Genomic DNA, 27,660 nt, shown 5'->3' on the forward strand with positions numbered 1-27,660 from the left:
CCCTTGTTTGTTTTTGCTTTTGTTGCATGTGTGTTTCGGTTATGATATCATATCCATGAAATCATTGCCAAGGCCACTGTCATGAATCTTTTCCCCTGTGTTTTCTTCTAGAGTTTTACAGTTTGAGGTCTTATGTTTAAGTCTTTAATTAATTTTGAGTAGATTTTTATGTGTGGTGTAAGATGAGGGTTTCATTCTTTTGCATATGGATATCCAGTTTTCCAACACAGTTTGTTGACGAGAGTATCCTTTTCCCACTGTGCATTCTTGGCACCATTATTGAAGATCTATAGGTAACTCTATATGTGTGGATTTATTTCTGATCTCTCTATTCATTTCCATTGCTCTCTATGTTCAACATAGTACTGGAAATCCTAGCCACAACAGTTAGGCAAGGAAAAGAAATTAAAGGCATACAAATTGAAATGGTAGAAGTAAAATTGTCCGCTCTTGCAGATGACATGATCTTATATATAGAAAACCCTGATGACACCATTAAAAAAACTGCTGGAACTAATAAATGAATCCAGCAAAGTTGCAGGATAAAACATCAATGTACAAAAATCAGGTGTGTTTTCTATATGCAAATAATTAGCTGAAAAGGAAATTAAGAAAGCCCATTTACAATAGCGTCAAAAAGTAAAATATTTAGGCATAAACTTAACTAAGGAAATGAAAGACTTGTAGACTGAAAACTTACAAAACATTCATGAAAGAAATTAAAGACACAAACAAATAGATATCCATGTTCATGGATTGGAAGGCTTAATATTGTTAAGATGTCCATACTACCCAAAGCAATTTACCAATTCAGTGCAATTCCTATCAAAATCCCAATGGCATTTCTTACAGAAATGAAAAACACAATTCTAAAATTCATATGGAACCATAAAAGACCTTGAATAGCCAGCCAAAACAGTCTTGAAAAAGAACAAAGCTGGCGGCATCACACTTCCCGAGTTCAAAATATATTACAAAGCCACAGTAATTAAAACAGTATGGTACTGGCATAAAGATAGATAACCTTGTTATTTTGGAATAGTTTTAGGTTTACAGAAAAGTAGCAAAGGTAGTACAGAGGGTTCTCATGCACCCTTCACCCAGTTTTCCCTAATATCAACATCTTACATTAGTATTGTACATTTATCAAAGTTAAGAAACCAACTTTGGTATATTAGTATTAACTAAACTCCAGACTTTATTTAAATTTCACCAGTTTTCCACTAATGCTCTTAGCTGCAGGATTCAATCCAAAATACCACACATTGCATCTAGTCTGGATCTGTTTTTTAATAGTTTTCTGTTTCTTCCCATTATCCCCAATATTTTCATATTGTCAATTGAGCCTCAGTATTGCTGCCTTTGTTTTCCTTGTAGCAGGTATTTATCGCCTCAGATTTGTGCATCTAAGCAAATCTGCACCTAAACAAAGGTAATCACACCTGTTAGAAATGTGTGGGAAAGAAGAATAAATAATTTGATTTTGTAAGATTCTTCTATGAATACTTTGTTTAAATTTGGGCATATAGGTGTCAAACTATTTTGGTCATTCATCTTCAGAAGTTAATTCCTTGCCTCCCAGTGTATTCTTGGTGGTTGAGGCTGCCAGATTAATGATCTCTCTGGTTTATAAACTGTTGCTGTCCATGTCCTCCAGTGATAACATCTTGCGAAACTGTGGCTTCACAACCAGAATATTGACGTTAATGAGCCAAGATATAGAACATTTCTATCAGCACAAGACCTCTCAGTTGCCCTTTTATAATTAAATCCACTTCCCTCTTGCCTATGCCCTGTCCTTTTGGTTGGTATTGTGAGTGATTTCTGTTGAAACCTGGGCATTTTTGGTATTGTGTTATGAGACTCTGCATCTTATTTAAACCTGTTTTAGCTGGCTTCTTCTGATACTGCTCTGGCAGAAGAAGTGAATGTACCACTTTTGTTACTGCCAGGTAGGGGAAGAGGCCATGTTCCCCACTAAGCTTCCACTGATACCTCCCTGGGTGAGGAAGGGGAGAGTTCAAGATCCCCAAGGACCTCCACAGACATGGGAGGTGGGTTGAATCCTTCTAATAGCTCAGTGGGACTGGGGCCACAGTTTATTCTGTGGTGTTTGGCTGAAGTAGAGCAATTACTGTCTAAAAGTTTTTTGTCTTGCTTTGTGGTCCCTTTCCTGGTCCTTTGGCTAGAGAGTAGGCTATTTGTTTTAGCTTTTTTTTGTCTGTGCTCATTGGTGTTTCCAGGTTGCTGTCTTCTTCAGCCCCAAATCTGGAATTTATGAGGCAAGAAGAAAGGGCACTCAACACCATGTTGTTCCTTGGGTGCTGTGCTGCCTTCTTCTCTCCATCTTTTAGAGTCTTCTTATGTTTGTTTATATATAATGTCCAACATCTTCCTGGTTATAATTTACTTATTATGTTAGAAAACTAATTATTTTCTCAAGAACATACCACCTAGTAAACATGCTAGGCATTCTGTATTTTTTCACATTAAATCAGATAATTAAGTTCATTATGTTAGGTGGACATTATTTGCATAAAAGTAATAGTTTTGAAAATGTTGTTAGTGACTTCAGGGTCTCTTAATTCTAGTGACTATAGGCATTACTGCATTCAAAGAAATGATATCTGGATTTTTAGTGCATGTGCAATGATAATTCTTCTCTAGGGAATCATTTGGTCAGTCTGTTTTATATATTTCTTCAAAAGAAGGTATTAATAACCATGATTAAGGAATGTCTGCCAGAAGTCAAAACAGACGTTTATTTGTGAACGTGTTTTTTTCACTAAAAGTATGTGGTTTTGGTTTTTTTTTAAGATCTTGTAAGGTATGTAATTGGAGATTCTGTATGTTTTTTTAAATTCCTTCTTCGCTCCACAACTCTTCCTACAAAACAGAGAAATACTTTTAATCTTCTAATGACTGATCAATACACTTTAAAAAAAATATACCAATGTCGTGTTATGCCATAGCTGGTGGGATTTAGTATGGGGATACTTTTCCTTTTTATTAGTCTGTTGGAAATTAAAGAGTGGAGATGTGATAAGTTAACTGTTTACAGTTTCTTAGAGCAAATTGAAACAGCATTTAAACCACACTCTTAAGCTTTGTTTCAGTAGTGGGAGTGACTTGTTGAACATCAGCTTCAAGCTCAGCTTCTTTTCACTCATATTGTAGCAGGTGGTTTTAGTGACTGATATTTCAACAAAGTTCACATCCTCTTTAGTAAGAGGTCTGTTGCTTACTAATTAAAATGATATTGAACATTATTGCATGTTGCTTAAGGGAGCAGATATTTTTAAATGTTCATCTTCAATTTCTATGCATTTTGTAGAATGATATCTTCAGGCTTGTGAATTTAGGGCTTTGTGTCTGCAGTTTTTCTTGCTGTTCTTTCTCCTATCCATCTTCCAGGAGAATGAGTATTGAAATTACCCTTGCCTTGGATTTATCCTGTAACTCTGGAATGTTCACATAAGGGGTTTAATTTCACATTCATGCCTCCTATGTCTCTACCTCTCAGTTACATTTTCTATTTGTGGTCATTATTTTAAAATCTAGGGGATATATGTATATGTATAGCTGATTCACTTTGTTATAAAGCAGAAACTAACACACCATTGTAAAGGAATTATACTCCAATAAAGATGTTAAAAAATAAAATAAATAAAATAAAATCTACTTACATTGTTCAAACTGCAGATCTAACTCAGCTACTTCATCTGCGTAGAATAGAATTGAGTCTCAGTAAAGGAAAGAGAAGAATTTCTCACACAGAAACTCATGCACTTTACTTAAAGCCTTACACATTTTCAGCATTGTTGATAATGAGAACAATATATAGCTGAAAGCGAAGTTGTGTTATTTTTCAATTCTTAGATTTTAAGGAATTTAAATACTGATAATACCAGTGGTAACAGTGTCACAAGCTGAAAACTCTTATACCTTTTAAGTTGGTACAAACCGTAGGAAAAACAACCTGATAATGTATATCAGGAGTCATAAAATTGTCTATGCACTTTAATCTAGTAATCCTTCTGAAATAGTGGTAGATATCCTCAAGAAATAATTTGAAATGTAGAGGAAAGGCTGTATAGATTGTAACATGGAACAGTGTTTGTGAAAGATTATTCAGCAAAATTATAGCTAAAATTGTATTTAATCTAGACCATGATTACTTTAACATGCCTATAACAAAAAAATTATGACGTAAGTTGATTTAGAATTCTTAAACTGTGTTAGAGTAGAATTTTTTGTGTGATAGTATAAGTGCAAAGAACAGAACTAATTGTATATTTATGTATGTGTATGTATGCGCATGCCACAGGCACAGAAAAGGCCAGAATGTTCTCTGTTGTGATTGTTATCTTTAGGAAGTGGATGGACGGGTTATTTTTATTTAATTATATTTCTTTTGTTTTTCAAATATCCCAGTGGGAGAGGAGGAGCACGTGTTTGGGTTGTTAAAATCTATTTTTATTTATTATTTTTCTTTCTCTTTTTTAACCAGAAGAATATACATGTATATAAGTAGCATAGCAATCCAGGATAGGGCAGTGTTTCCTCTGTCAGTCCTGAGGGCCTCACTAAGCTGCCACAATAAAGTACCTGATCTGCCTATGAGGAACCCTGGACAATTGTGTTTAAGTGCTCTTTGGCATATTATGTTCCTTTTAGGATACTTTCCACCAGGTTTTGATTCTTTACATGGATGAACTGTTGAGAAATTCGGCTAATCAGATGACTATGCTTAGAGGCCCTAGGGAAGTGAGGTTAGACTAATTGAGTGAAATTTTCTTTGACAAACTTTTCCACAATGAGGTTCCCTTTAGAATCCCTTGCAAGAAGGGAGGCAGAAGCAATTTTGTTGCTGTGAAAGGGATTACAAAGAATTGAGTCACTCCCATGTAAGAGGGACTTGTTTTGCCTCTCTGACACAGTGTGGCTCCTCTCTGTCCTGCAGCTGGCCCTGAAGGACCCCGTGCATACCGTGTCACTGCAGCAGTTCATCTACGAGAAGCTCAAGGCCCAGCAGGAGCTGCTGGGAGAGCAAGGCTTCCAGTCCCTCATGGAAACGGTGGACACCGAGATCGTCACCCAGCTACAGGAGTTTTTGCAGGGCTTCTGAGAGCACGTGACATGTGGCTGAGATGACCAGCCTGCCATCTGTGTGTGAGAGCCTGCTGAGACGATGGAGAAATCCCTTGTGTATTGAAAGAAAGATGGGAAGACCACACGTTTTTTTACTACAAAATTCAGCAAATAAATGTAAATCCTGCATACCTAAAATCACAAAACTATTCCTCAAAAGAATTTAATTTTATATTTATGAGGGCCCTGTGTTTACTAAAGATAGATTTGACAACAATAGCTGCTTAGTTTCCTGTTAAGAGAAGAAACTGTTACCTTTTAATCATGTGCTCTTAACACTTGAGAAGAAGAAGGCTAATGTCTGAGATGTTTTTCTGCAACCAAAATTAGTTAAATTTGGCTGCCTTATCCTTTTTTTAAGTTAATGAGACTACAAGTTTGAAAAATGACAAAGCTGTTCAGATGATGAAATTACAGAAATTTGTGTACCAGGCAAAAGAATATGAATAGTGACAAATATACATTACTGAGATTATCTTGCAAGGGAGTTGCTTTCATCTGACATAGAAAACATGTTTTATCAGACAAATGCTTTTATTTTCATTCTAGTAATTTGATATGGGAATTAGTAATGGGATTTTTTTCTTGTGTTATTTTCAGTGATTACATTTAGTCTTTAAATGCACATTGTAAGGCCCACAGATGTGAACCTGTGGTACTGCAGTGCCAGGTGGGAGACCTCTGGTCGTGATTTGATCCTAGTTCCTTTGTTACCCCTGGAGGCCAGGAGCCCTGTGAACACTGACAGGAACCAGCAGCCACAGACCCCCTGTGCTGCGAAATGGCTGTGACAGGCTGTTCAGCACTTACCCATCTCAGGTTCCTCAGTGCAGGGGTACATCAGGGCCTCGAAGATATGGGTACACATGGAGGACTCAGCAGCGATCACCAGGGTACCGACACTGATGTGACAAGTCTTCCTTCCTTATTCCTCCAACATGCAGTACCAAAAACGGGGAAAAAGGAGAAAATAAAGCCTTACTTTGTTTTACTTGCCATTGACTGTAAGGAACCTTTAAAACATTTTTAAGAAAATACTCAAAAGCAAGGTTGGAAAATGTCTGATCTTTCTATAGAAAGTTGGGTACAGTATGTAACTGCAGGAAACGCACTGCCCTTTGTAAGTTGTGGAACCCAAAATGTATGGAAATATTTGATGTTTTAAGCAAAAGAAAGAAAATATGGTCCAAATTAAATTTTCCAAAGATACCTCACGTTTGCTTGCCTGATTATTTTTCCTGCCTCACAAAAAATGAGTTCATAAAAATTGCCCAGTGAATTTTAAAGGGAAGTTTTCTTTCATGCTCTGGTGTTAACTCTGTCCTAGCAGGTGGCAGTGCTTCAAGTAGCAAATCCTAGTTACCCTTTCAGTTTCTCTTTTCATTTAAAGACCAGAAGCTTCTTTAATATGATATTTCTTTTTTTTTTTAATTTTTATTTTATATTGGAGTAGAGTTGATTAACAATGTTGTGTTAGCTTCAGGTGCATAGCAAAGTGATTCAGTTATACATATACATGTATCTATTCTTTTTCGTATTCTTTTCCCATTTAGGTTATCACAGAGTATTGAGCAGAGTTCCCTGTGCTATATAGTAGGTCCTTGTTGGTTATCTGTTTGAAATATAGCAGTGTGTACATGTCAATCCCAAACTCCCAATCTGTCCCTTCCCCTCCACGCTTACCCCTGGTAACCATAAGTTGGTTCTATAAGTCTGTGAATCTGTTTCTGTTTTGTAAATGAGTTCATTTGTATCATTTTTTTTTAAGATTCCGCATGTAAGTAATACCATATTATATTTGTCTTTGTCTGACTTACTTCATTGGAGACTATCACCTGATAGTCTCCACGTCCATCCATGTTGCTGCAAATGGCATTACTTCATTCTTTTTAATGGCTGAGTAATATTCCATTGTATTTATGTACCACATCTTCTTTATCCATTCATCTGTTGATGGACATTTAGGTTGCTTCCATGTCAATAGTGCTGCAATGAACATTGGGATGCATGTATCCTTTCAAACCATGTTTTTCTCAGGATATTTGCCCAGTGGTGGGATTGCTGGATCATATGATAGCTCTATTTTTAGTTTCTTAAGGCACCTCCATACTGTTCTCCATAGTGGCTGTATCAATTTACATTCTCACCAACAGTGTAGGAGGGTTCCCTTTTCTCCACATCCTCTCCAGTATTTATTGTTTACTGTAGAGTTTTTGATCATGGTCATTCTGACTGGTGTGAGGTGATATACCTCATTGTAGTTTTGATTTGCATTTCTCTAATAATTAGCAAGGTTGAGCATCTTTTCATGTGCCTCTTGGCCATCTGTATGTCTTCTTTGGAGAAATGTCTGTTTAGGTCTTCTGCCCATTTTTTGATTGGGTATTTTTTATTGAATGATTTTTTATTGTGGTAAAAGACACATAATATAAAACGTACTATTTTAACTGTATTTAACTGTACAGTTCAGTGGCACTAAGTACATCCACATTGTTGTGCAACTTTCACCATCATCCATCTCCCGAATTTTTCACCTTCCTAAACTGAAACTCTCTCCCCATTAAAAATGAACTCCCCATTCTCCCTCCCCACCCTGCCCACCCCACCCCCCGGCCCCTGGCATCTACCAGTGTACTTTCTGACTCTGTGAATTTGACTATTCAAGGTACCTCATATAAGTGGAATCGAACAGTATTTGTCTGCACCTAATATATATTGGAATGCATTTTTAAGGTTAACTTAATATATGTCCTGCAAACAGATTACACCTTATTTTTTTCCCTTTGCTATACAGTAGGCTCTCTCCCAGCCATCTACTTCATACATAATAGTGTACATACATCAATCCCAATCTCCCAATCCATCCCACCGCCCTGCCCCACTTGGTGTCCATACATTTGTTCTCTACGTCTGCGTCTCTATTTCTGCTTTGCAAATAGGTTCATCTGTACCATTTTCCTAAATTCCATATATATGTTAATGTATGATATTTGTTTTTCTCTTTCTGACTTACTTCACTCTGTATGACAGTTTCTAGGTCCATCCACGTCTTTGCAAATGGCACAGTTTTGTTCCTTTTTATGGGTGAGTAATATTCCATTGTATATATGTACCACATCTCTATCCATTCCTCTATTGATGGACATTTAGGTTGCTTCCATGTCCTGGCTATTGTAAATAGTGCTGCTATGAACATTGGGGTACATGACTCTTTTTGAATTATGGTTTTCTCAGGGTATATGCCCAGGAGTGGGATTGCTGGTTCATATGGTAGTTCTATTTTTAGTTTTTTAAGGCACCTCCATACTGTTCTCCATAGTGACTGTATCAATTTACATTCCCACCAACAGTGTAAGAGGGTTCCCCTTTCTCCACATCCTCTCCAGCATTCATTGTGTGTGGATTTTTTGATGATGACCATTCTGACCAGTGTGAGGTAGTACCTCATAGTTTTGATTTGCATTTCTTTAATAATTAGTGAAGTTGAGCATCTTTTCATGTGCCTCTTGGCCACCTGTATGTCTTCTTTGGAGAAGAGTCTATTTAGGTCTTGTGCCCACTTTTTGATTGGGTTGTTTGTCTTTTTGATATTGACCTGCATGAGCTGTTTGTATATTTTGGAGATTAATCCCTTGTCAGTTTCTTCATTTGCAAATATTTTCTCCCATTCTGAGGATTGTCTTTTCGTCTTGTTTATGGTTTCCTTTGCTGTGCAAAAGCTTTTAAGTTTAATTAGGTCTCATTTGTTTATTTTTGTTTTTATTTTCATTATTCTAGGAGGTGGCTCAAAAAGGATCTTGCTGTGATTTATGTCAAAGCGTGTTCTGCCTGTGTTTTCCTCTAAGAGTTTTATAGTGTCCGGCCTTACATTTAGGTCTTTAGTCCATTTTGAGTTTATTTTTGTGTATGGTGTTAAAGACTGTTCTAATTTTATTTTTTGCATGTAGCTGTTCAGTTTTCCCAGCACCATTTATTGAAGAGACTGTCTTTTCTCCATTGTATAGTCTTGCCTCCTTTGTTGTAGATTAATTGACCATAGGTGCATGGGTTTATTTCTGGGCTTTCTATCCTGTTCCATTGATCTATATTTCTATTTTTGTACCAGTACCATATTGTTTTGATGACTGTAGCTTTGTAGTATCGTCTGAAGTCAGGGAGCCTGATTCTTCCAGCTCCGTTTTTCTTTCTCAAGATTGCTTTGGCCATTTGGGGTCTTTTGTGTCTCCATACAAATTTTAAGATTGTTTTGTTCTAGTTGTGTGAAAAATGCCATTGGTAATTTGATAGGAATTTCACTGAAGCTGTAGATTGCCTTGGGTAGTATAGTCATTTTGACAATATTGATTCTTCCAATCCAAGAACATGGTATATCTTTCCATCAGTTTTTGTCATTTTTTATTTCTTTCACCAAGGTCTTAAAGTTTTCAGAGTACAGATCTTTTGCTTCCTTAGGTAAGCTTATTCCTAGGTATTTTATTCTTTTTGATGTGATGGTAAATGGGATTGTTTCTTTAATTTCTCGTTCTGACCTTTTTTTGTTACTGTATAGAAATGCAACAGATTTCTGTGTGTTAATTTTGTGTCCTGCAACTTTACTGAATTCATTGATGAGCTCTAGTAGTTTTCTGGTAGCATCTTTAGGATTTTTCTATGTATAGTATCATGTCATCTGCAAACAGTGACAGTTTTACTACTTTTCCAATTTGGATTTCCTTTATTTCTTTTTCTTCTCTGATTGCCATGGCTAGGACTTCCAAAACTATGTTGAAAAATAGTGGTGAGAGTGGACATCCTTCTCTTGTTCTTGATCTTAGAGGAAATGCTTTCAGTTTTTTACCATAAATGGGTGCTGAATTTTGTCAAAAGCTTTTTCTGCATCTATTGAGATGATCATATGGTTTTTATTCTTCCAATTTGTTGATGTGGTGTATTGCACTGATTGATTTGCAGATATTGAAAAATCCTTGCATCCCTGGGATAAATCCCACTTGATCATAGTGTATGATCCTTTTAATGTATTGTTGGATTCATATTCCTAGTATTTTGTTGAGGATTTCTGCATCTATATTCATCAGTGATATTGGCTTGTAATTTTCTTTTTTTATGGTGTCTTTGTCTGGTTTTGTTATCAGCGTGATGGTGGCCTCGTAGAATGAGTTTGAGGGTGTTCCTTCTGCTGCAATTTTCTGGAACAGTTTCTGAAGGATAGGTGTTAACTCTTCTCTAAATATTTGATAGAGGGCGCCTGTGAAGCCATCTGGTCCTTGGCTTTTGTTTGTTTGGAGTTTTTTAATCACAGTTTCAATTTCAGTACTTGTGATTGGTCTGTTCATATTTTCTATTTCTTCCTGGTTCAGTCTTGGGATATTGCAGCTTTCTAAGAATTTGTCCATTTCTTCTAGGTTGTCCATTTTATTGGCATATAGTTGTTTGTAGTAGTCTCTTATTCTGTGGTGTCCAATGTGACTTCACCTTTTTCGTTTCTAATTTTATTGATTTGAGCCATCTCCCTCTTGAGTCTGGCTAAAGGTTTGTCAATTTTGTTTATCTTTTCAAAGAACCAGCTTTTAGTTTTGTTGATCTTTTCTATTGTTTTTTTCGTCTCCATTTCATTTATTTCTGCTCTGATATTTATGATTTCTTTCCTTCTACTAACTTTGGGTTTTGTTTATTCTTCTTTCTCTAGTTGCTTTAGGTGTAAGCTTAGGTTGTTTATTTGAGATTTTTCTTATTTCCTGCTGTAAGATTGTATTGCTATAAACTTCCCTCTTAGAACGGCTTTTGCTGGGTCCCATAGGTTTTGGATCATCATGCTTTCGTTTTCATTTGTCTCTAGGTGTTTTTTTGATTTCATCAGTGATCCATTGGTTATTTAGTAGCATATTGTTTAGCCTCCATGTATTGGCGTTTTTTACAGTTTTTTTTCTTGTAGTTGATTTTTAATCTCACAGTGTTGTGGTTGAAAAAGATGCTTAATATGATTTCAGTTTTCTTAAATTTACTGAGGTTTGCTTTGTGGCCCAGCATGTGATCAGTCCTGGAGAATGTTTCATGTACACTTGAGAAGAATGTGTATTCTGCTGATTTTGGATGGAATGCTCTGTAAGTATCAAGTCCATCTGGTCTAATATGTCATTTAAGGCCTGTGTGTCCTTATTGATTTTCTGTCTGGATGATCTGTGCACTGATGTAAGTAGGGTCTTAAAGTCCCCCACTATTATTGTGTTACTGTTGATTTCTCCTGTTATGGCTGTTAGCATTTGCCTTATATATTGAGGTGCTCCTGTGTTGGGTGCAATTGTTACAATTGTTATATCTTCCTCTTGGATTGATCCCTTGATCATTATGTAGTGTTCTTGTTGGTCTCTTGTAACAGTCTTTATTTTAAAGTCCATTTTATTTCATATGAGTATTGCTACTCCAGCTATCTTTGATTTCCATTTGCATGGAATACCTTTCTTCCATCCTCTCACTTTCAGTCTGTATGTGTCCCTTGGTCTGAAGTGGGTCTCTTGTAGACAGCATATATATGGGTCTTGTTTTTGTATCCATTTAGCCAGTCTGTGTCTTTTGGTTGGAGCATTTAATCTGTTTACATTTAAGGTAATTATCAATATGGATGTTCTTATTGCCATTTTGTTAATTGTTTTGGATTTGTTTTTGTAGGTGTTTTTTCTTCCCTTCCTCTTTTGTTCTCTTCTCTTGTGATTTGATGACTAACTTTAGTGTTGTGTTTGGATTCTTTTTTCTTTTTTGTGTGTGTATCTATTGCAGGTTTTTGGTTTGCGGATTATATGAGGTTTCAGTATAGCAGTCTGTATATAAACAAGATTGGTTTAAGTTGCTGGTCTTTTAATTTCAAATGAGTTTCCAATATCCTACATTTTTGCTCTCCTCTTCTCATAATTGCTGGTTTTGATTTTATATATGTGTGCAGATGATTTCTTACCTTTACTATATGTTTGCCTTTACTGGTGAGCTTTTCCATTCATAATTATCTTGTTTCTAGTTGTGGCCGTTTCCACCTAGAGGACTTCCTTTAGCATTTTTTGCAAAGCTGGTCTGGTGGTGCTGAATTCTCTTAGCTTTTGCTTGTCTGTAAAGCTTTTGATTTCTTGGTCGAATCTGAATGAGAGCCTTGCTGGGTAAAGTATTCTTTTTTTTTTTTTTTAAAGATTTATTTATTTTTTTATTGATTGATTGATTGCTATGTTGGGTCTTCGTTTCTGTGCGAGGGCTTTCTCTAGTTGCGGCGAGTAGGGGCCACTCTTCATCGCGGTGCGCAGGCCTCTCACTATCGCGGCCTCTCTTGTTGCAGAGCACAGGCTCCAGATGCGCAGGCTCAGTAGTTGTGGCTCACGGGCCTAGTTGCTCCGTGGCATGTGGGATCTTCCCAGACCAGGGCTCGAACCCGTGTCCCCTGCATTAGCAGGCAGATTCTCAACCACTGCGCCACCAGGGAAGCCCTGGGTAAAGTATTCGTGACTGTAGTTTCTTCCCTTTCATCACTTTAAATATATTGTGCCACTTGCTTCTGGCCTGCAGACTTTCTGCTGAAAAATCAGCTGATAACCTCATGCGGTTCTCTTGTATGTTATTTGTTGCTCTTCCCTTGTTGCTTTTAATATTTTTTCTTTGTCTTTAATTTTTGTCAATTTGATTACTATGTGTCTTGGCACATTCCTCCTTGCATTCATCCTGTCTGGGACTCCGCACTTCCTGGACTTGGATGACTGTTTCCTTTCCCATGTTAGGAAAGTTTTCAGCTATTATCTCTTAAAATATTTTCTCAGGCCCTTTCTCTCTCTCTCTCTTTCCCTTCTGGGACCCCTATAATGCGAATGTTTGTGCATTTCATGTTGTCCCAGAGGTCTCTTAAACTGTCCTCATTTTCTTATTCTGTTCCATAGCAGTGATATCCACCATTCTGTCTTCCAGGTCACGTATCCGTTTTTCTGCCTCAGTTATTTTGCTATTGATTTCTTCTAGTGTATTTTTCATTTCAGTTATTGTATTGTTCATCTCTGTTTGTTTGTTCTTTAGTTCTTCTAGGTCTTTGTTAAACATTTCTTGTATCTTCTCGATCTGTGCCTCCATTCTTTTCCCAAGATCTTGGACCATCTTTACTATCATTACTCTGAATTCTTTTTCAGGTAGATTGCCTATCTCCACTTCACTTAGTTCTTCTGGGTTTTTGTCTTATTCCTTCATATGGGCCATATTTCTCTGCCGTCTCATTTTTTCTAACTTTCTGTGATTGTGGTTTCCGTTTTGCAGGCTGCAGGGTTGTAGTTTTTCTATCTTCTGCTGTCTGCCCCCTGGTGGATGAGGCTGTCTTAAGAGGCTTGTGCAGGTTTGCTGGTGGGAGGGACTGGTACCCACCCACTGATGGGTGCAGCTGGGTTTTATCCCACTGGTGAGCAGGGCAGTGTCTGTGGGTGTGTTTATTATGGGGCAGCTGTTTTTTCAGGAAGACTTTGAACAGCCTCTCTGCTGATGGGTGGGGCTGTGTTCCTGCCCTGTTGGTTGTTTGGCCTGAGGCGTCCCAGCACTGGTGCCTACAGGCCGTTGGGTGGGGCCAGGTCTTGGCGAGAAGATGGCAGCATCCTAGAGGGCCCACACCAATGAGCAGTTGCCAGAGCCGCCACCGTGAGTGTCCCTGTCCCCACAGTGAGCCACAGCCGCCCCCCTCCCCGGCCTTCGCAGGGGACCCTCCAACACTAACAGGTAAGTCTGACCCAGTCACTTATGAGGTCACCGCTTTTTTCCCTGGTTTCTGGTGCACCCCAGACCCTGTGTGCACCCTCCAAGAGAGGAGTTTCTGTTTCCCCCAGTCCTGCGGAATTCCTGCAGTCAAACCACTGGCCTTCATAGCCAGACTCTCTGGGGTCTCCTCCCTCTATTGCCACACCCCCAGGCTTGGGAGCCCCACATGGGGCTCAGAACCTTCACTCCTGTGGGAGAACTTCTGTGGTATAATTAGTTTCCAATTTGTGGGTTCCCCTCCTGGCGTGTATGGGATTTGATTTGATTGCAGTTCTGCCCCTCCTACTGCCTTGTTGTGGCTTCTTCTTTGTCTTTAGATGTAGGGTATCTTTTTTGGTAGGTTCCAGCGTTTTTTTGTTGGTGGTTGTTCAGCAGTTAGTTGTACTTTTGGTGTTTCTGTAAGAAGGCATGAGCTTATGTCCTTCTATTCTGCCATCTTGCCTCCTTCCCCCAGTGTTATTTCTTTATCATTACTACTCAGTCCTCAAGACTGGCCTAAGAAGAATAATTTCTTTTTGTTAACTTCATTATTTTCATTTGAGGCACTATTTCCATTAGTGTTTTCAGAAATGTACATACATGCTCCCATTTTTCAGTTATGGTAAAATACTCAGCTTTCCAATTCCTGACAGATTTCATTATAGTGTTATAGCAAATGTTACTCAAATAGCCACCTTGCAAAAAAAGTAAAAAAGATCTCAGGGGAATAGTTTGGTTCATTTTTTAAAGCTCAGAATTTAAAATAGGCTTTGTAAATAGCTCAGAGAAAAAGAGAAATTATTGAATTTTTAAGTGCTCAGTTAAGACATAAAATGTAATTATTGATTTATAGAATTCTGTTCATTAATTCAGCCTTATAGCACATGTATTAAGTTTTGGACAAACAACTCAGCCAGGCCTCTGGTTGAACTGTGCTTCCTAATACAAGGTTATGATCATTTCCATTCCCTACACATGCTCCTTTTCTATTTATTTTATACTCCAGAGACTTCTCCTAACCCTCTGACAAAGGCCCATGTGATGAACAGTTAACATTTTAAAGTTGTTATTATATGTGGTCCCTCCTTCCTCTTTCTCCTACCAGTCATGTTAGAGAAGCCACATCATTAGATGTTCAAATATTCATGTTTTTAGTTTCCCTTGAAAAATCTTCACCTTAGATCTTTATTTTACCTATTCCTTTATTCAACTAATGTTTGTCGAGTTCCTGTTTTATGCCATAGTTATATGCTAAATTCTGGGATTAGAACAGGGTACTTACCTTGTGATGTTTTACAGTTCAGTGGGAAAACACTTGCCAGTATGATATACGAAAACAGTGGTTCTAATGGAATTGTGCGTTCAGGAGCAGCAGTCGTGCAGGGGAAGGAGATCTTTCACAAAAGAGAATGATGTTGGCACTGTATAATTTGATATCCCTTTAAAAATTGATCTCAAATGGCATAGTTCGGTAAGGTTATTTAAAAGTAACCAGACTCACAGCTATTTGAAATTACTCTGACATATAAAATCATCAGTGACATTTTGAAAATGTTAGAATTCTGTACCTTTCAACCAGTTCCTAATTCCATGAATTAAAACATAAGGCTCACCTACTGAGAGTAATAGTCTTCTGTTCTATTTCTACGTTCCTTATAAATCCCAAGTGAGTAGCAATTTAAAAGTTGTTGGAGAGCTGATGAAAGGAAGGCAAGAGATGCATGTCACAAAAAATTGTATCTCCTCCCTCCAACTTCAGGAAAAAAAGTTTAAACTATAGGGGCGTTGAAAGAATAGTATATAAGGACGTGCTGTCATTCCCTCTTGCGAGAACACCGGAATCACAACTAACTGCTGAACAGTCATCGACAGGAAGACACTGGAACTCACCAAAAAAGATACCCCACATCCAAAGACAAAGGAGAAGCCACACTGAGATGGTAGGAGGGGCGCAATCACAGTAAAATCAAATCCCATAACTGCTGCGTGGGTTACTCACAAACTGGAGAACATTATACCACAGAAGTCCACCCACTGGAGTGAAGTTTCTGAGCTCCATGTCAGACTTCCCAAACTGGGGGTCCGGCAACAGGAGGAGGAATTCCTAGAGAATCAGACTTTGAAAGCTAGTGGGATTTGATTATAGGACTTTGACAGGACTGAGGGAAACAGAGACTCCTCTCTTGGAGGGCACACACAAGGTAGTGTGTGCATTGGGACCCAGGGGAAGGAGCAGCGACCCAATAGGAGACTGAACCAGACCCACCTGCTAGTGTTGGAGGGTCTCCTGCAGAGGCAGAGGGTGGCTGTGGCTCACCGTGGGGACAAGGACACTGGCAGCAGAAGTTCTGGGAAGTACTCCTTGCCGTGAGCCCTCCCAGAGTCCGCCATTATCCCCACCAAAGAGCTGGGGTAGCCTTCAGTGTTGGGTCGCCTCAGGCCAAGCAACCAACAGGGAGGGAACCCAGCCCCACCCATCAGCAGACAAGCAGATTAAAGTTTTACTGACCTCTGCCCACCAGAGCAACAGCCAGCTCTACCCACCACCAGTCCCTCCCATCAGGAAACTTGCACAAGCCTCTTAGATAGCCTCATCCACCAGAGGGCAGACAGCAGAAGCAAGAAGAACTACAATCCTGCAGCCTGTGGAACAAAAACCACATTCACAGAAAGACAAAATGAAAAGGCAGAGGGCTATGTGCCAGATGAAGGAACAAAATAAAACCCAGAAAACCAACTAAATGAAGTGGAGATAGGCAACCTTCCAGAAAAAGAATTCAGAATAATGATAGTGAAGATGATCCAGGACCTTGGAATAAGAATGGAGGCAAAGATCAAGAGGATGCAAGAAATGTTTAACCAAGATCTAGAAGAATTAAAGAACAAACACAGATGAACAATACAATAACTGAAATGAAAACTACACTAGAAGGAATCAATAGCAGAATAACTGAGGCAGAAAAACAGATAAGTGACCTGGAAGACAGAATGGTGGAATTCACTGTTGCAGAACAGAATAAAGAAAAAAGAATGAAAGGAAATGAGACAGCCTAAGAGAACTCTGGGACAACATTAAACGCAACAACATTCGCATTATAGGGGTCCCAGAAGGAGAAGAGAGAGAGAGAGGACCAGAGAAAATATTTGAAGAGATTATAGTCGAAAACTTCCCTAACGTGGGAAAGGAAATAGCCACCCAAATCCCGGAAGTACATAGAGTCCCATACAGGATAAACCCAAGGAAAAACACGCCGAGACACATAGTAATCAAAGTGGCAAAAATTAAAGAAAAATTATTGAAAGCAGCAAGGGAAAAACAACAAATAACATGCAAGGGAACTCCCATAAGGTTAACAGCTGATTTCTCAGCAGAAACTCTACAAGCCAGAAGGGAGTGGCATGATATACTTACAGTGATGACAGGGAAGAACCTACAAGCAAGGTTACCCAGCAAGGATCTCTTTCAGATTCAATGGAGAAATCAAAAGCTTTACAGACAAGCAAAAGCTAAGAGAATTCAGCACCACCAAACCAGCTCTACAACAAATGCTAAAGGAACTTCTCTAAGTGGGAAACACAAGAGAAGAAAAGGACCTACAAAAACAAACCCAAAACAATTAAGAATATTGTAATAGGAACATACATATCGATAATTACCTTAAACGTGAATGGATTAAATGCTCCATCCAAAAGACACAGGCTTGCTGAATGGATACAAAAACAAGACCTATATATATGCTGTCTACAAGAGACCCACTTCAGACCTAGGGACACATACAGACTGAAAGTGAGGGGATGGAAAAAGATATTCCATGCAAATGGAAATCAAAAGAAAGCTGGAGTAGCAATACTCATATCAGATAAAATAGACTTTAAAATAAAGAATGTTACAGGAGACAAGGAAGGACACTACATAATGATCAAGGGATCAATCCAAGAAGAAGATATAATAATTATAAATATCTATGCACCCAACATAGGAGCACCTCAATAAATAAGGCAAATACTAACAGCTATACAAGAGGAACTCGACAGTAATACAATAATAGTGGGGGGACTTTAACACCTCACTTACATCAACAGACAGATCATACAGACAGAAAATTAATAAGAAAACACGAGATTTAAATGACACAATAGACCAGATAGATTTAATTGATATTTATAGGACATTCCATCCAAAAATGGCAGATTACACTTTCTTTTCAAGTGTGCATGGAACATTCTCCAGGATAGATCACATCTTGGGTCACAAATCAAGCCTCAGTAAATTTAAGAAAATTGAAATCATATCAAGCATCTTTTCTGACCACAATGCTATGAGATTAGAAATCAATTACAGGGAAAAAAAGTATAAAACTCAAACACATGGAGGCTAAACAATACGTTACTAAATAACCAAGAGATCACTGAAGAAATCAAAGAGGAAATCAAAAAATACCTAGAGACAAATGACAATGAAAACACGATGATCCAAAACCTATGGGAGGCAGCAAAAGCAGTTCTAAGCGGGAAGTTTATAGCTATACAAGCCTACCGCAAGAAACAAGAAAAATCTCAAATAAACAATCTAACCTTACACCTAAAGGAACTAGAGAAAGAAGAACAAACAAAACCGAAAGTTAGCAGAAGGAAAGAAATCATAAAGATCAGAGCAGAAATAAATGAAATAGAAACAAAGAAAACAATAGCAAAGATCAATAAAACTAAAAGGTGGTTCTTTGAGAAGATAAACAAAATTGATAAACCATTAGCCAGACTCATCAAGTAAAAGAGGGAGAGGACTAAAATCAATAAAATCAGAAATGAAAAAGGAGAAGTTACAACAGACACCGCAGAAATACAAAGCATCCTAAGAGACTACTACAAGCAACTCTATGCCAATAAAATGGACAAACTGGAAGAAATGTACAAATTCTTAGAAAGGTATAATCTTCCAAGACTGAACCAGGAAGAAATAGAAAATATGAACAGACCAATCACAAGTAATGAAATTGAAACTGTGAGTAAAAAACTCCCAACAAACAAAAGTCCAGGACCAGATGGCTTCACAGGTGATTTCTATCAAACATTTAGAGAAGAGCTAACACCTATCCTTCTCAAACTCTTCCAGAAAATTGCAGAGGAAGGAACACTCCCAAACTCATTCTATGAGGCCACCACCACCCTGATACCAAAACCAGACAAAGATACTACAAAAAAAGAAAATTACAGACCAATATCACTGATGAATATAGATGCAAAATTCCTCAACAAAATACTAGCAAACAGAATCCAACAACACATTAAAAGGATCATACACCACGATCAAGTTGGATTTACCCCAGGGATGCAAAGATTCTTCAATATACGCAAATCAATCATCGTGATACACCATATTAACAAATTGAAGAAGAAAAACCATATCATCTCAATAGATGCAGAAAAAGCTTTTAACAAAATTCAACACCCATTTATGATAAAAACTCTCCAGAAAGTGGGCATAGAGGGAACCTACCTCAACATAATAAAGGCAATATATGACAAACCCACAGCAAACATCATTCTCAATGGTGAAAAACTGAAAGCATTTCCTCTAAGATCAGGAATAAGACAAAGATGTCCACTCTCACCACTATTATTCAACATAGTTTTGGAAGTCCTAGCCACAGCAATCAGAGAAGAAAAAGAAATAAAAGGAATACAAATTGGAAAAGAAGAAGTCAAACTGTCACTGTTTGCAGATGACATGATACTATACATAGAGAATCCTAAAGATGCCACCAGAAAACTACTAGAGCTAATCAATGAATTTGGTAAGGTTGCAGGATACAAAATTAATGCACAGAAATCTCTTGCATTCCTATACGCTAATGATGAAATATCTGAAAGAGAAATTAAGGAAACACTCCCATTTACCACTGCAACAAAAAGAATAAAATACATAGGAATAAACCTACCTAGGGAGACAAAAGACCTGTATGCCGAAAACTATAAGAAACTGATGGAAGAAATTAAAGATGATACCAACAGATGGAGAGATATACCATGTTCTTGGATTGGAAGAATCAATATTGTGAAAATGACTATACTACCCAAAGCAATCTACAGATTCAATGCAATCCCTATCAAATTACCAGTGGCATGTTTTACAGAACTAGAATAAAAAATCTTAAAATTTCTATGGAGACACAGAAGACCCCGAATAGGCAAAGCAATCTTGAGGGAAAAAAATGGAGCTGGAGGAATCAGACTCCCTGACTTCAGACTATACTACAAAGCTACAGTAATCAAAACAATATGGTACTGGCACAGAAACAGAAATATAGATGAATGGAACAGGATTGAAAACCCAGAGATAAACCCACACACCTATGGTCAACTAATCTATGACAAAGGAGGCAAGGATATACAATGGAGAAAAGACAGTCTCTTTAATAAGTGGTGCTGGGAAAGCTGGACAGCTACATGTAAAAGAATGAAATTAGAACACTCCCTAACACCATACACAAAAATAAACTCAGAATGCATTAGAGACCTAAATGTAAGACTGGATACTATAAAACTCTTAGAGGAAAGCATAGGAAGAACACTCTTTGACATAAATCACAGCAAGAACTTTTTTGATCCACCTCCTAGAGTAACGGAAATAAAAACAAAGTAAACAAATGGGACCTAATGAAACTTAAAAGCTTTTGCACAACAAAGGAAACCATGAACAAGACGAAAAGACAACCCTCAGAATGGAGAAAATATGTACAAACAAATCAACGGACAAAGGATTAATCTCCAAAATATATAAAAAGCTCATGCAGCTCAATATTAAAAAAACAAACAACCCAATCCAAAAATGGGCAGAAGACCTACATAGACATTTCTCCAAAGAAGACATACAGATGGCCAAGAAGCACATGAAAAGCTGCTCAACATCACTAATTATTAGAGAAATGCAAAGCAAAACTACAATGAGGTATCACCTCACACCAGTTAGAATGGACATCATCAGAAAATCTACAAACAACAAATGCTGGAGAGGGTGTGGAGAAAAGGGAACCCTCTTGCACTGTTGGTGGGAATGTAAATTGATACAGCCACTATGGAGAACAGTATGGAGGTTCCTTAAAAAACTAAAAATAGAATTACCATATGACCCAGCAATCCCACTACTGGGCATATACTCAGAGAAAACCATAATTCAAAAAGACACATGCACCCCATTGTTCATTGCAGCACTATTTACAATAGCCAGGTCATGGAAACAACCTAAATGCCCATCAACAGACGAATGGATAAAGAAGTTGTGGTACATATATGCAAGGAATATTACTCAGCCATAGAAAGGAACGAAATTGGGTCATTTGTAGAGACGTGGATGCTTCTAAAGACTGTCACACAGAGTGAAGTTAGTCAGAACGAGAAAAACAAATATCGTATATTAACGCATATATGTGGAACCTAGAAAAATGGTACAGATGAACCGGTTTGCAGGGCAGAAATTGAGACACAGGTGTAGAGAACAAACGTATGGACAACAAGGGGGGAGAGCGGTGGGGGGTGGTGTGATGAATTGGGAGATTGGGATTGACGTGTATACACTGATGTGTACAAAATGGTTGACTAATAAGTAGCTGCTGTATAAAAAATATAATTCAAAAAGAAAAGAAAGAATAGTATAACGAACAGCAGTATACCCTTCATCTGGATTCACCAAATTGTTCCATTTTGCCACATTTACTCTTTCCATGCCTCTAAGACAGGCATTTCTCTACATATCCACTAATATACCCTTATATACTGAAGAAAATTAATGCAATGATATCTAATAGTTTGTATTCCAATTTTCCCGAATGCCCTCAAAGATGTATTTTATATCACGCCCGTTTTGTTTTATGGTCTGGAATCCACTGAACATTTATATATTGCATTTGGTGGTTTAGTTTTTAACTCTAGAATAGTCCTTTTCTCATGTCATTGGCGCTTATTTGAAGAATCCACGGTAGCTGTCTTGTAGAATCTCCATTACTCTGCAGTGTTCTAATTGTTTCCTTGTAACTGGATTCAGGTTAACATTTTTGGCAACAAGACTCCATCGGTAATATACTTGCATGGTGTCACATCAGGATGCACAGAATGTCAGGTTGTCTCTCTGTTGATGATGCTACAGTGGATAAGGTGGTGCTCACCAGGCCTCTCCATAATTTTTCAAAGACCTTACAGTACTAGAAATTTCCAGTGGTATTTTTGTTTGTTTTGTTTTGTTTTGGCCTTAGAACTCTTAACCTCTACTAGCTTGCCTTTTCATTTACAGCAAGTTCTGCAATTTTATTTTAACCTAGATAAGTCAATGACCAAGCTATGGAAAGGTAGATTGAACCTGGTGCGCATTTCATCAACCCTCCTGTCTCATAAACTCCATTATTGTTATGGCACACCTCAGCCAAGAGTCGTCTCTTTCTCTTTCCCTCTCTCTATCTCCCCTGCCCCCTTGTGTTTTTAAAAAGTATGTAGATCTTTGTGAACACCTATGTAACCTGAACTCACGTGCCACCTAAAAATGAAGAAATGAAGGCAAACAACTGCCTTTCTCTTTGTTGTTTTTGGATTTGTAAACGGTTGGCAAAGATGCAAATATGCAACAAATAGTTTTTTTTTTAACACTTCACAAATACGTTATCATTTTTGGTCTGAGCTTAAAAGGCAGAAACATGCCACACTTTAGAACATTTTCTTTTAGTGTGGTTTAGGATCAGCTGGCAAAATGGGGAGAGAAAAGAAAATAATCATTCCTTAAATGTGAATCTCTGATCTCGGTACCTCCATAGGACTGTGACATCTGAAATGGCAGTTCAAAGTTACCTTTTTCCTCTTAAGAAGAAACTGCATTCTGTCCCAAACACATCCAGGTTAGTATGCAGAACCTCATGTCCCATGATAGCCCCGTGCAGTTGTCTGAAGTTGAGCTTTTGAGCCCTTGAGGTGAATACCCTATTACCCTGGAAAAGAGCTGTAGCTATTGGTCTGAATTTCTCTGATTTTGCTTCTGGGCAGTTGAACTCCTGGCCTAGGAGACTCCTTATGGTCTGAAGCACTTGGAAAAAATTCAGAACTGAGAGTCATTGACTACATTTTCTCTTGAATCCTTTCTTACTGTAACAAGTAGAGCATCTCCAGTTACCCAAAGATCTTTAACAAGCAAGATTTGTTCCTTGTTCCAGCTAATGCCTGCATCCAACTCATTTGGGCCTGTTGCAAGTTATTTAGCCAAGTGTGCTTTGAAGAACTGTCTAATCCAAGAAGGAATGTATTGTCTGGAGGATACATCTGGAGAATGGTCATCCAGCCCTCTTTTCCTTCAAAGTGAAGCATTGATTTTCATGCCACTTTAATTTCCCGGTAGGGCAAAAATAGAATGCAAGTAACTGCTAGAACAGGTTATGAGTCCAGTGAGGCTTAAAGCATTTATATCTGTCTGCCACTAGGACGATGTTTTAAAGCTGCAAATTAGCCTTATGACTAGAATTCTGCTTGTTGGGGTTTTTTATTGAAAGGGGTTAAAGCAGGTAAGTCTGGAGGTGAGCTGTGAGTAGACCTGCAAGTGAGCTGTTTTTCTCAATAGCTTTAGCCTGAGGCAAGATCAGTATCTCATTTCCGAAGGGGCAGGTCATTTCCACAGTGCTCTCTGGGCTGGCCCTAAAGTGACTTTTTTTTCTTTCTTTTTTAATGAACATTGCAACTTAAGCAATAATCTAGAAGAGCAAAACTTTTTGATTGACAGCGAAGTTGTAGCTCATAAATGTATACTCTGAGCTCAGAAGCGTATTGACAGCCAGCCAGGAAAGGAAAGTCTATTGACAGTTCAGGAGGTAATCACAAACTAATTATGAGTTCTGTTTAGTCAAGGAACGCAGCTCGGTTTCTTTCTTTTTTGGATTGAAAGGCATATGCCTTGTGCTGTCTCTGGCAGTGAAATCAGTACTGTGAAATGGCCTTTCCTTCAACCTTGTGTGTTCTTTACTCACACACAATGCATTGAGAAGTGCTGAACCAGGTGAGCAAATCCAATATTTTATTATGCTTACTAGATAAGCCTGCTAAAGGCAACTCTCAGTATGGAAATATGGAAACCCAAACTTAAACTTACTGCAGTAATAGATTAGGATATTGATTATTTTTATACCTTTCAAAAGGCTCCTCCTTGTAGATATATGTAAAGGAAGAAGATAGGCTTTTTATTTTTTATTTTTTTTGTTTTATTTTAATGTTTTTAGTTAAAGAATTTCAGAGCAGGAAGGGAATCAGAGAGAGAGGATCCATTCTAACCTTACCATTTCACAGGTGAGGAAATGGGCCCTGAAAGGTGAGGTCTACAACCTTGGGTCCCTAGCACCTCTTCCAATGTACTTTCAATTATATCTCTTTTTAAAAAATGTTAATGGTTGCCTAGGTTTACAATTTACATTTTTACTAATCTAAGTCCACCTTCAAATAGCAGTATTCCTGTGTAGTGTAGGTACCTTATAGCAGTGTTCCCACTTCTCCCATCCCACTCCTTACATGTTGCTGTCGCTCATTTCACTCATCTATGTGCTGTAGTCACCCAATACATTGTTACTGTTACTTTAAACAGTTACCTTTCAGATCAATTAAGAATTAAAAAAAGCCACAAAGGTTTGATTTTACCTTCATTTATCTCTTCTCCAATAAGCATCCTTTCTTCATGTAGATCTAAATTTCTGATGTATCTAATTTTCCTAATCCTAACCCTTTTAACGTTTCTTTGCAGGGTAGGTCTTTTGATGATGAATTCTCTCAGTTTTTGCTTGCTTGAGAAGGTCTTTACTTATCCTTCACTTTTGAAGGATACCTTTGCTGAATGTAGGATTCTAGGTTAGTATTTCTTCTTGCTTGCATAGTTTTTGAAGAGAAGCCCACTGTTGTTCTTATGCTTGTTCCTCTGTAGGTAAAATGGTTTTCCCTCCCTCCTCTGACTTCTTTCAAGATTTTTCTCCTTGTCTTTGCTCTTCTGAAGGTTAAATATGATATGCCTAGATGTCAGTTTTTGGTTTATTTCTGTTACAGTGTTTTTGACTTCTAACATTTACTTTTGATTCTTTCTTAGAATTTCTGTCTCTCTGCTTACAATACCCATCTCTTCATGCATGTTGTCTTTTTCATTACAGCCCATGACTACTAATGGTAGCTATTTAAAATTCCCTGTCTGAGAATTCTAACATCTATGTTATATATGAGTCTCATTCTGATGCTTGCCCGAGATCTCTGCTTTCTTGCTTGATCACAGATCTTGATCTGCCTTTTAGCATGCCTTTTAATTTTTGGTTGAAAGCTGGACATACTGTGTTGGGTAATAGGAACTGAGATAAATGATCTTCTAGTGTGAGCATGTATGCTAATCTGGATAGGAGTTAGGCTGTGTTTAATGTTTAATGTTAGCTCTTGGTGCCAGAGGTTTCAAATTGTCCTAGGGTTCTTGTTTTTGTTTCCCGTCTTTGACTTTGGGCTTCCCTAAGTACTTCTCCTCAGAGAGGACCTGTGTCTGGTATCTCTTTAAGCAGCAATCCACCGTTATACTGGAGCCCTGTTGGTGTGGTGGAAAAGTGTGTGGGAGGGGAATGTCCTCTGATCTTATGATTAAATCTCAAGTCTTAGTGGGCTTGAGTGTCTGGTCTGTGACCACCATGTGTTTCTTTTTCTTTTTTTAAAATAATTAATAATTAATTAATTAAATTTTGGCTGTGTTGGGTCTTCGCTGCTGTGTGCAGGCTTTCTTTAGTTGCAGTGAGTGGGCTTCTCATTGTGGTGGCTTCTCTTGTTGTGGAGCACGGGCTCTAGGCATGTGGGCTTCAGTAGTTGTGACTCGTGGGCTCTAGAGCACAGGCTCAGTAGTTGAGGCGCATGGGCTTAGTTGCTCCGCGGCACGTGGGATCTTCCCAGACGAGGGCTCGAACCCGTGTCCCCTGCATTGGCAGGCGGATTCTTAACCACTGCGCCGCCAGGGAAGTCCCACGTGTTTCTTCTTGGATAGGCCTCTCGTCCCTCTGAGGTAAGACACGAAGGTGAGAAGGGGCTGGAGTGAGAGGAATGCCCTTTTCCCATGCTTTAGGACAAGGGTCTGGTAAAGTCTTTTCCCTAGGGATTAGGCCTTTGTTATGGAGAAAGCTCTGGGTATATTTCACAGGCATGATCCTTCCCCTCCACCTGCCAGAGCCATGAGTGAATCTTCCTCTGATTTCACCGGGAGAAATTGGCGGGGCTCCTGGAAGTAATACTCACCAAAGTAAGGGCTTCTCCTAAGACTGTGGTCCCCAGAATTGATACTACCAGTTTATGGCTCTGGCACTTCTGCTCCAAGTAAGTAGCTTTTGGCTGTGACTCTGGATTTGCCTGTCTCTCCACATTTTGGGGAGACAGTTTGCCCTGCAAACTCAGTTCTCTGATGAGTCCAAGAAAAGTCATTGGTTTTCAGTTTGTCCAGGTTTTTCCTGTAAGGACTGGAGTGACAACTTCCAAGCCATATGTTGGAGCTGAAACAGTCCAATGTACTCTCCATATGGCCTTCCATAGGTTATATATATATATATATACATAAATAACCTATAGATGAGCATTGAGAGAAGGAAAACTCAAAAGACTAGCAATTTTGTTTCTAAAATAATTTAGAGATAGCAGTTGAAAAGCTGATAAAATGCAAAAACCTTTCAAGTCAATTACATGGTCAATTGCTTTTTAATAACATTTTTTTCCTCATTATAAAAGCAACATATGTTTGTGGTAAACAGCTATGTGTGACTTTCTCCAGCAGTATTGTTCGGTTCAGCTGTAGCCACAGAGTTGGGTTTTAGCGGATGATGCTGTTAGAAGAGGATGCAGGATTTGGAGCCAGATGATGGACAATGAATTCTAAGATGAATGAAAAGGAAGTAAAGACAGGGGAAGGCAAAAGATAGGGTAAATGGGAGGTTCAAAGGACTGCAGATCCTGATGGGATTAGAACAGTGGTTGCAGGAATGGTTAATAAGTAACTTGGAAGGACTGGCAGGCAGAGGTAATGAGAGACAGAGATACTGAGGTTACTGCTTCAGAAGGAGGAGCAGTTTCAGTGATGACAAGGGTCAGTGTGGGACCGTGGCAGAGATTTCTACTCGATTATATTAGTCATTCCACTGCTTCTACCCTTGCAGGAGGTCAACACCCAAAGGAAAAGGTTTGTTTGTTTTTTGTTTTACAAAAGGGAAGAGTAATAGTCTGGAAAAATATGTCTGAAAAACACCTAGCACAGTGCCTGGCGCATAGTAGATGCTGTACAAGTGAGTGGGTTCTCATTTGACTGTTACTGCCACTGCTGAGCTGTGTCCATGCTCTATATAATGTCATTTTAGAACTTCCTGAAACCAGACTAGGAAATGCCTGTTTTGCTAAGTTCAACTTCATAATGAATGGTGGTTTTGTTTGTTTTTAAGTAATTAATTAATTTATTTATTTTTGGCTGCATTGGGTCTTCATTGTTGTGTGCGGCTTTCTCTAGTTGCAGTGAGCAGGGGCTACTCTTCATTGTGGTGTGCAGGCTTCTCATCGTGGTGGCTTCTCTTGTTGCGGAGCATGGGCTCTAGGTGCGCGGGCTCAGTAGTTGTGGCTCATGGGCTCTAGAGCACAGGCTCAGTCATTGTGGTGCACGGGCTTAGTTGCTCTGCAGCATGTGGGATCTTCCTGGACCAGGGCTTGAACCCGTGTCCCCTGCATTGGCAGGCAGATTCTTAACCACTGCGC

The 27,660-nt window shown here is 38.5% G+C and overlaps 1 protein-coding gene across 4 annotated transcripts in view; it reads left to right on the top strand.

The window, feature by feature from the left end:
* IPO11 (importin 11) overlaps nt 1–27,660 on the top strand; it is a 489,980-nt gene that overhangs the window by 204,304 nt on the left and 258,016 nt on the right. For 2 of the 4 annotated variants that reach the window (XM_061189288.1, XM_061189291.1), the window contains one exon: nt 4,964–6,360. The exons of 1 other annotated variant lie outside the window; for it this stretch is intronic. In XM_061189288.1, coding sequence (XP_061045271.1) covers nt 4,964–5,128 — 165 coding nt within the window. In that variant the 3' untranslated portion in view covers nt 5,129–6,360. Of the gene's footprint in view, nt 1–4,963; nt 6,361–27,660 lie in introns of those variants that run through there. One more of the 4 variants, XM_061189290.1, reaches the window with a different exon arrangement.

Source organism: Eubalaena glacialis, chromosome 4, assembly GCF_028564815.1.
Source record: "Eubalaena glacialis isolate mEubGla1 chromosome 4, mEubGla1.1.hap2.+ XY, whole genome shotgun sequence".
Taxonomy (NCBI): domain Eukaryota; kingdom Metazoa; phylum Chordata; class Mammalia; order Artiodactyla; family Balaenidae; genus Eubalaena; species Eubalaena glacialis.